Source organism: Parambassis ranga, chromosome 7, assembly GCF_900634625.1.
Source record: "Parambassis ranga chromosome 7, fParRan2.1, whole genome shotgun sequence".
In the NCBI taxonomy this organism is placed as follows: domain Eukaryota; kingdom Metazoa; phylum Chordata; class Actinopteri; family Ambassidae; genus Parambassis; species Parambassis ranga.
Window position 1 is genome coordinate 19,994,969 of NC_041028.1, and position 10,096 is coordinate 20,005,064.

The 10,096-nt window shown below is 38.2% G+C and overlaps 1 protein-coding gene across 2 annotated transcripts; it reads right to left on the reverse strand.

Moving 5' to 3' along the window:
- Window positions 1-210: 210 nt before the first annotated feature.
- On the reverse strand, window positions 211-9,574 carry foxp3b (forkhead box P3b). 2 transcript variants are annotated; one of them, XM_028410241.1, is made up of 12 exons: window positions 9,491-9,574; window positions 9,106-9,272; window positions 3,391-3,563; window positions 2,934-3,024; window positions 2,680-2,854; window positions 2,061-2,142; window positions 1,868-1,936; window positions 1,616-1,769; window positions 1,454-1,530; window positions 1,209-1,310; window positions 610-731; window positions 211-429 (listed from the first exon to the last, which is right to left on the reverse strand). In XM_028410241.1, exons 3-12 carry the CDS (start codon window positions 3,559-3,561, stop codon window positions 387-389), a joined length of 1,086 nt encoding a protein of 361 aa, XP_028266042.1. In that variant the 5' UTR covers window positions 3,562-3,563; window positions 9,106-9,272; window positions 9,491-9,574; the 3' UTR covers window positions 211-386. The 2 variants fall into 2 exon arrangements, with proteins under 2 accessions (XP_028266042.1, XP_028266041.1); XM_028410240.1 differs by having other exon boundaries at window positions 9,106-9,173; window positions 9,491-9,551.
- Window positions 9,575-10,096: the final 522 nt, after the last annotated feature.

The window sequence follows — 10,096 nt, forward strand, 5'->3', positions numbered from 1 at the left end:
ACTGGTAAAAAAAAATAAAAACAACATAGCATTTAGGAGGCTGGTTTCTCTTCAGCCCACAGGGGGATCATGTGGGATGATGTGAGTAACCTATCTAACTATATTTATCATTTAACCTAACATTGCCTGTTCATGAATGTGTGAAATAATGATTACGACAAAACACCCGTAGATGTCAATATCTTTATTATACAAAAATACTTTGGGGGAAAAAATACCAAGATATGGCTACAAAATATCTTTATGCAAATAACAAAAAAAAGAAAAATTCAAAACAATACAACACAAATTCTTGTCTCTTCGTGCAGTTCTGTATGTCATTTCATCTGGATCATGTGAAGACGCAGGTAGGTGCTGCTCTCTGCTGGTTTTCAGGGATTCAGGCATCAGTAATGAGAGAAGGATGTGAGCCACTTCACAGAGCAGTCCCTGAAAACACACACAGCTGGTCTGACGAAAACATAAAACAACTGACATTTTTTCACTTTGTTACATAGGCCAACATTTGATGCTAAAATGATTTTCTCTGAGCAGAATGATGCATTTTTGACAGTATTGAGACCATCTCTCCACTCTATGGAAAATAGACCAAGCTAAATATGTGCATACCTGTGATACTTCTGTCCTTTCCTCCTCTGGTACTCTCTTTCATCCACTGTCCACACAGCTCCTTTCCCTCCCTCCACTCGCACAAAACACTTGTGAAGGCTGAGGTTGTGACGCACTGCATTCTGGGTACACAACATAGATACAAAAAACAAACAAACAAATCACAAGAAGTCTTCACACAGATTTTTTTTACCATACCGGATCATTTTCACCATCCCGGATCATAACGTGCAATAACATTCAGTACTGAGGTCACTTTATTCTGTTAATTATTTAGGCATTACTCACAGTGTATTCACTTTTATTTATCTATTGTTTATATTTTTATACTTCTTGCTACTTTTTTTCTTCTTAGGTGTGCTGCTAACGTACGTGACACTGTGAATTTCCCCTGTGGGGGACTAAGAAAGGGTTCTCTCTCTTATTTTAAAATTAGCCACTGTTTCACACTGAAATGAGACACGTAGGGCCCAAAATGTTACATCCTTTGTATTTTATACAACATGTTGTTACAACACATAGGCACTAAAAAGTTATGCATTATGTTTTTGTTATAAATAGATGAGCAGGTATAAGAGAAAGTTATGGGTGGTTCAAACCTTCCATGTAGCTGTGTTGTGCCTGAAGTAGAAGAACATGGTGGTGAACCAGTTGTAAATCTCATTCAGGGTGCGCTGTTTGTCTGAAGACTCCAGGATAGACTGCACACAAAAATGGTTAAATTGGCTTCCAATGCAACAGTTGATAGTGGACAAGATGCACATGTCTCAGAATTAGTTGAGTGAGTTAAGGTTTTGAAACTATTCAAATAGGCTTTGTATATATGGAGACAAGCGAGACTCACCCATCTTATCAGGTAAGCGTAGGTGTATGGAGGTCTGATGTTGTTGTATTTGTAACATTCAATACTGGGGACCAAATCTGTAAAATGACAATCGTTTTTCAATGACATGTTAAAGATTTATGCATTGTGTTTATTCAGCTGGTCTCCTGTATGCTGTGCTACCTGGCAGAGGATGGGAGGAACCAGCAGCTCCATAGCCATGCTGGGACAACCCTTCCAGAGCTTTAAGGCCCCATTGTTGCACCCTGTCTCCATCAGTTTCTTGAGGCTGAGGCAGCAACAGAGGCAGGCTGTATGGCCACTCAGAAGCTGTCTTCTGCATGTAGCAATGGGGGGGGTTACATTTATTTCAAGTGAATAAAATACATTCAAGCCAGACATATAAAACTAAAGCTGAAAAAATTCAAAACATACCAAGTTGGAGTATTTGTGTTCAGAGAGGTGAAGCTGCATCGCGATGAGTTTCTGTTTTTCAAGAATGAGCTGAAAAAAACACAGCCATAGGTTTACAGTCTTTTTATCAACTTTATTGCCATTATACTAATTCTCCAATAAATGTGCAACAAAAAGCGAAGTTACAGACTTTCGAGTAGTCTCTATTTCCCACCTGACTCTCCATGTACTGAACAATATCCTGTTGAACCCTCCATTGAGCAATGCTTCTGTCACCTTGGCTGTGTTCAGAATGTCTGAAAGATAAAACAGGTCTAAATACATGGAACCCCAGACCGGATGATTCTTTTCAGTGCAGTTCTGGTTTTTGCCATCCATGACCTGATGGCGGATTTGTGCATTTATGTCACTGAAATTATAAATGTTAGTGAAGTTAAAGCAGCTTTAGAGAGCATTCAGTTTTCACTTACTTTTATTGCACAAATATGACTTTGCTGATGACATTGCATTATACATACATAGATCTACATTGTACATTTTAGGTGCTTGTTATGTTTTAAAAATTCATGTAAAAATGCTATGCTATGTCATTTTTGTTCTTTTTCTTTTTTGCTTTTACTAGTAGTTATAGGTTCACTCTTTCACATCAGGGCTAGATCACGTCATCATCAAGTCCAATGTCCAAGCTTAAACATCACCTGCTTTTAGTTACATATCGTGTAGCCTAAAAAATCACTTTAGACAATATGTTTTCAAACCTTAAGATTAAGTGTAATCTGCTCCACATGCTTGATTTATCATTCAGTGAAAATGTAAAGCACCTGTCAAGTCACCTGTCATAAAATCTGCTCTCAGTAGAGGTCTGCTTTGGATCATCTCTCCTTAAGGAGACCAAGTGGTGACTTGGTCCAGGAGACGAATGCACGTGTGTTGAGGATGAATCAGAAAGATGGTCTGCATCCACCTCTTCTTTGCAAATGGCGACAGCTGCACTATCCTCTAAAAGCGCTGGGTGGTTGGGGGGGCATGAAGAATAACATGAAAACAAAACTCTGTACACTGTTATTTTGCTGATGTTGCTATGTACCATGTTGTCGTCTGGAGGCTGTATGGGAAACTTTACGCAGTACTGATGGTCTCTGCTGCTTCTGCTTTATGCCTTCCATACCGCTCCACCACTAGGAGGAAACAACACCAGTGTTAACTCCAGGGTGTACAGTGCATGGTGTGACAGCTCAGTCCCTTTTATTATTATAAGCTTCTAAACTTAATTTTCTAATCAGATAACACTTGTAATGACACTTATGTCAATGAAGTAAACTGCTGTCCGCATCCTTTTGTGCACCCTCACTTGCTTGCACTCTGTGACATGTATCAGCAAGCGAGCATTCTGAACTCTGAACAACCACTGTAATGTAGTGGTTGTTTACAAGAAAATATGACATGTTTAAGTAACGTCTGTTACATACACAAATACTCAATGTATTTTCAGGAAGTGATAAATTTTATTCCAACGTGTTTGTGTGATGTCACTTGCTGTGTACCTGATTTCCTGAGGCGGGTGGTGACACCACATCCCTGGTCTGAGGAGGAAGTGGAGAAGGAGGAGGAGGGGGAGGAGGAGGACATGGCTCCTCCGGCTCTTTGATTTTGTCACTTTGTGGTTGAGCTCGGTGCTGTCCACATGTCACACTCTCATCAGAAGTCTCAGGCATCTCTGCAATGATAACAACAGACAGATTTTGGTCAAAGCACTTATAAGCAGCTATAATGAATACTGCTAAGAAGACACAAAGGAAGAAGCAGAATCCCATGTGTAGCTGAAAAAAGACGGTTACATTTCACACCAAGCTGTGCTCAATCACAGAGAGGACAAACTTTATACCTCAAAAGCATTTTTGGGTGAAAGGTGAATTGGAAAAAAAATGAGTAACTACCAAACTGTCTGTGGGAGACCTGCACTCACATGGAAGGTTTGACTGCAAAATTAGTGAGACACTGAATATAACATACCATAGTTATGTTTCTTGTATTTGCTGCTCAATTCAATACTAATATTTTAGTTCTGCCCCCGTAATGTAGATATTTAGTTTTCATTCTTCGAAGTACTATGTGGTTAATGCAATACGTACATGTAGAAAAACTACAATGTGACATCAAACATGTGATTATTTGAGAATGCCCAGCAGAATCCAGCATCCAGCATTCATTGCAGCCATATAACAAAGACTTTGGTGGTTTAAAACATCAAGACTTGTGTAGCAAAGAGGCTGTGGTTGTTCACAGGTGTTCTCTCTGTCTTATACACAGACAAACACACACACACACACACACACTGATAGTATCACCCAGCGTGCGGGAAGCTGCTCCACTTTATGCAGCACCATGTAACCTACAACCACTGGGAGATGTGTTTGTCATAGATGCTTGGTTGGTATTTTCAAATCAGATTGTATCTTTCCTGGAGTAACTTTTGTGATACTCATCTTTGACAGCTGAGTGACGTTTTTATGAGTTTAAAGGTTTGGAGTGACGATTGATGGACAATCTACTGTACAATAAAAAGATGTCCTTCCTTGCCCCTCTCATGATTACTGCATCAGCTCTGTAAACATTTACAGATGTGGTTTTGTGTCACACTCAGAGTTACTTTTAACAATAATTGAAATTTCAGATTATTTATCAGCTTTGATAAATAATACCAGCTATTTTATTAAATATAACTTTATATCATATAAATATCCTGAAATACATGCATGCATTTTAAATATATAAAATAAATGTACATGTCAGGATGTACTATGCTATTCATCATTTAAACTTTCAATGTATTACTATAATAATAATAGTTATTGCTCATCTAAAAAAAAGATCAGACTGATCACAACTTAGTTTATCCAATCAGATTATTCAACAACTCATTCAATGTTGTTAGAGAGAAGAACAGAAGAAGCTGTTTGCATAGCATCAAATAAAAATAACAACAAGTTGTTTCTTGACAGAAACACAGAGCCTGACCCCTGAGCAAGCAGTTCACCTGTAACCGGAAGAAACCTTGAGCAGGACCCAGGTGACAGGGGGGTCCTCCTTCTGATGGTTGGTTGGGTAAAGGAGGAGAAGAAGAAGTAGAAAGGACAGAGAGGATGAAAGAGAGAGGAATAAACGTGCAACAAACAGAAAACATTTCAGATCTTATTATCATTAAAAGCATCTTTACCAATACCACAATATTAATATAACTCAAATGAGTGAGAAAGGTGTTTTCAGTGGATGCTTCTTGCTGTTGTCAGCTAAAATAAAGCAAGAACTGACAGTACTTCCTCACAGGATGTTGATTATTCCTGTGGTTTGGCCACAAGCTTGAACCTTTAAAGTTATCCACACATTTAGTCATTAGTAAGGTTGGTTAGAGGTACCAGACTTTGAATAGACCTAAACTTGTTGCCTGTCCTTGCTCTTAGAGGAAGGAAAATGCAAATATTTCTCAAAATATTGATGTATCCTGCTGAACAGCAGTATCTGAATTCTTGGTATTAAATGACAGATAAGTACATCACTCATCCCACTCATTCTCTCAGTTTGCTTCACCTCAGTATTCAAATTTCCAAGATATGATACGACTCTTTAGTTTCATCCTGAAGCATGTGTTCACACAACACACCAAACAGGAGACATGATGTTACAGCATTTAAATGCACACCCACAGAAACAGGAAAGTGAGAGCACTCAACCTTTGTGGCTTCTCACTGTCATCTCTCATTTTTAGCTTTCTTTCTCAACTTCATCTTCCCTTGAAGAAGCTTATCTGTGGCGCTTTAGTCACAGCAAGGAGAGCTTGAGTCACATACTCTCTCAACAGTGATGTGATTGTTGATATTTGGTTTTGTGACAAATTGGTTTGATGTGGGTTTACAACTCACATATTCCCACATCTCAAGTCACACATCCCGATCACATTGATACTCTAAATGAATGAGTAGGAGATCTCAACTCTTCCTGTTCAGAAGTGCCGATGGATTCAGATAAAAACTAATGCACACTCATGTGACAACACTATTACTCAATATTAGATACGTATCATTAACATAATTAAATTTATTAGCATTATAATATGTTCAGAAAAGCACACTGGAAGATTGGAAACTGAAGAATACTAATTCTAAAATTGATCAACTGGTTCAACTGATCTGGTCTCCATTTTATGTTGAATTTACACATAGAGTTACACGCTATACATTTAACAATACAAGCCTTTATGTATGAGGATATGAGTCTGTGGTTGCCAGTGCCATTGTGTTTGCTGTTGTGTGCTGGGGCAGCAGACTGAAAGCAGCGGACACAAACAGACTCAATAAACTCATCAGAAGGGCCGGTGATGTTGTGGGGGTGCAGCTGGACTCCCTGACAGCAGGGTCAGACAGAAGGATGCTGTCTAAGCTGCAGGGGATCCGGGAGAACAGCTTCCACCCTCTCCACCTTGTGCTGCTGAGGTGCAGGAGTACTCAGTGCCAGACTGATCCTCCTAAAAGCACCACTGAGCGCCACAGGAGGTTCAACTCCTCCCTCTGAGATCAGACAATCTGATCTAACACATATCCATATTGGATTTTACAGTATTACAGTTTTTGATCTCTTGTCATGGAGAAGGACTGACTTCTAGTGCTGCAAACTCTGCTTCAGAAAGTTAGCATTATATGCCTATATTTATAGTTATATTTTACTGCTTACAGTATTCTGTTACATTATATATGACTACCATTTTTTGACTTGAGATTTATTATTGTTGAGCTTTTATTTTATTTGCTTGAGATTTTTTTATCTTGCCTTATTTTATATTTCTAAACTGTTATTATTTCTGATCATGAATGGAGCCCTGGAATGTAAGCAATGTCCCCCTGTGATTATTAAAGTGTTTCTAATTCTGATAATAGCTGTGATGTAATGATAACAAGCTCATTATTTCCCTGATACGGGATCACTGCCCTTTCTCGTAAATAACCTACTTACTAAAGCAAGCAATTTAGCATATTTTACACAGAAACATGACCTGTATTTCACCACTCCTGAGGAGTACTACTACTGAGTTCATGTAAACAGTTACCACACTATGCAGTTATGTTTGTCCAAATGGCCACTGGCAGCAGTACACCAGACAGAAATCCAGTACAACTGCTGAGTCTATGGGGACTGACTCACTTTTCGAGTAAGCCCCTAGAGGCTGCAGTGTGAACTGCATGTTTTTACCACTTTGGCTCATACCTGGAGGTTGCCACTGTTCTGCAGACACCTATCCACTGTGCCATACATGGAGAGCAGACTGGTCACCTAACTTTGACATTACAACTCTGTCACATCTGTCAAAATGGGCTTATTATGACAGGAAAAATGGAAGTAGACCAACACAGATTGAATTAAAGTGAAGTAAATGTAGTGAATTAACGGGAAGTGAAGTGAATTGAAATGAACTAACTTGAAGTGAAGTGAAGTAAATTGAATTAAACTAAATTAAAGTGAAGTGAATTGAAGTGATTTAAATTGAACTAAAATGAAGTGAACTGGATTGAATTAAAGTGAAGTGAAGTGATGCAGTTTTGGAGATGGCATGGTCTCCACCTCCAGTCTGCTATCCATGTATGGCACAGGGGATAGGTGTCTACAGAACAGTGGCAACCTCCAGGTATGAGCCAAAGTGGTAAAAACACTAAAGAAAAGCTAAATTGCTTGCTTTAGTAAGTAGGTTATTTACGAGAAAGGGCAGTGATTCCCTACTACAGCATTCCAAAAAGCAAAAATACACATACAACACTGTTCATATCAGAAGAAAGAACTAGACTATACATCCATGTGCTTTTATATCTGCAGGTCTGCATTTTTCACTTAGGTTTCCTGCAGCTGCTGTGCTTTTTCTCTATACAATTGAACTACAGTCCATCCCAATAGGAAAATAAAGCAGGATGCTGACAGATCAGCTGTTATTCAGGAAATACTTAGAGCATGCTTGGAGGTTTTTACCTTTGAGTCTCAAATCTTTCCCTCTGCAGCTCCATTTCCTGATTAAGCTAAGAAGATGGCCGCAGCTGTTACAAAAGCTTTTGTGTGTATTACTGATGTTCTGATGAGTATGATCTTAGAGATTATTAAACAGTTTAATTGTCTAAACCTTGCCAAAAGAATCCAATCTAGTCTTTGATGAATGTCCTGTGACTGACTCATCCATCCATCACAAACTTCTCCCACTGTGGACACTGTCACACTATATCTACCCCTTTCATTTACTCTGTAACCCTTTGCTGGCAGCAAGCCCTGGAGGCAAACGATTGTAGTGTGTGGGACGGTATGAGTCATTGTTATAAATAAAGCAGTGTGTGTGTTTGTGTGTGTGTGGAAAGTGTGCTTAATAGGACATTTTTACTTGGCTGTATAATAACCAGGTGCTTGTTGGAACCTTAAAATTGATATTATTAACTGATGGAAGAAAGAGAAAAAAGACTTTTCTCACAGTGTATCAAATGCATTGAATTATTATGTTTTACAGTGTTGGCGAAACAGCCCTGGACCAATCATTGTACTGGAAACATACACATCTTATTACAATTGTTTGATATTGGACAGAGAATCCCTGCACTCTACATTTAGCTTTGTAAATCTGCTACTCAATATGTTTAAAATTTTTCATCAATTCATTAAAAAGACATTTTTAAAGTGACCCAGAATATTTCAAGAATACTGATGACGCAGATAACTTCCTGGAGATTTTCAGGTGAACTTAAACAGAGTTTACAGATTGCATCAACATACATTTTCATCTGATCTTTCTAAAATCCATCCAAACAGATAAAAACTGAATAATTGTCATTTACTGTTTCCGTGCAACCAAACACAGCCGAGGAAGATAAACAGATTCAACAGATAAATGAATATGCAGCTTCACTGCACAGAGCCTATACACAACCTTTATTAATGTGAAAAATACAAATTCTTGTTTACCAGTATCACAAATAGAATGTTAAACAGATGACAGATCAGATTGTTGGGTGACTAAAGTAATTTCATTGTTTTGGTGAAATAAATTTTGCTACTGCAATATGTTAATGAGGATAATACGACGACTGTGTGCCCACACTGAACCTACTTTCTCTGGATTTTTTTTATGCTTCTTATGAGTAAACACAATGTACTGAGCCCAATTAGGCATTATGAAGCTTGGATGTATATATTAGTGATATATACAATTCATATAACAGAAAAGTTGTGCTTACCGAAGCACCGTGTGCAGAACCTCGTGCTCGCCTCAGTCTTCCTTTTCTCAGGTTTTTCAAGGTAGACACTTTGAAATGATTCAGAGGGGGAGTTATTCCACAGGAAATATGGTTTTCAGCAAACCAAAAGCTTTAAGGTGCATGACAAGACCTCATGCTGAAGAAGTCTGCAAAATTATTGGAAGCATGACAAAATCATAAATTCATCAACTCTATCAATAAAATCTGAAGCTGAAACCTTGTGTGCAATTAAGTGAATAATTATATACCTTAAAGCGTAATTACACAATGTAATTAGTATTAAAAAAAAGTATAAAAATCAAAATATTCCATTATCTTACTGTGACCATACAATAGAAGTTGACAGGGGAATAATGTCACTCACCTAAAGCAGTGTCGGGCAGAAAGCACACTAATGCTGTCAGACACTCACTCAGCATTTATACTCACAGCTGGAGACACGTTAAATCAAAACACAACAAGGAACTGCAACGAAAACATCTCACAACGCCGCTCTGACAACCTCAAAAATCTGTTTACTGGAAAGTTAGCCCATTCGTGCCCAAGCAAATAGAACAAACATCTGTGTGCAAAGGTTCAGACGGCAGCAGCCAAATACAGCTTTTTCCACCTTCTATAAGTTTCTCCATCAGCAGCAGGTTGCTTACAGGTTCACTCATCTTAGACCACAGATCTTCTACTTTTGTTTGGACATTAACATTAAAAAAAGGAACTTTTGATTGCCCCATATCTACTCATGTACAAGGGCAAATTAGATACATGAAGCCATTTTTCTTTCTTTAATTTCCATTTTAACTTAATGAGCTTCTTGGCTGCTGAAGATTGCTGACAAACTACTGGTACACACAATGCAAGATAGTCTGTTATGAAATTTATATGTGACTGTCACCAAAATCATTAATATACGGTATTTCAACTATTTCCTCCTGTAACAATTGTACTGTACATTATCATTGTCATGGTGCAGTAT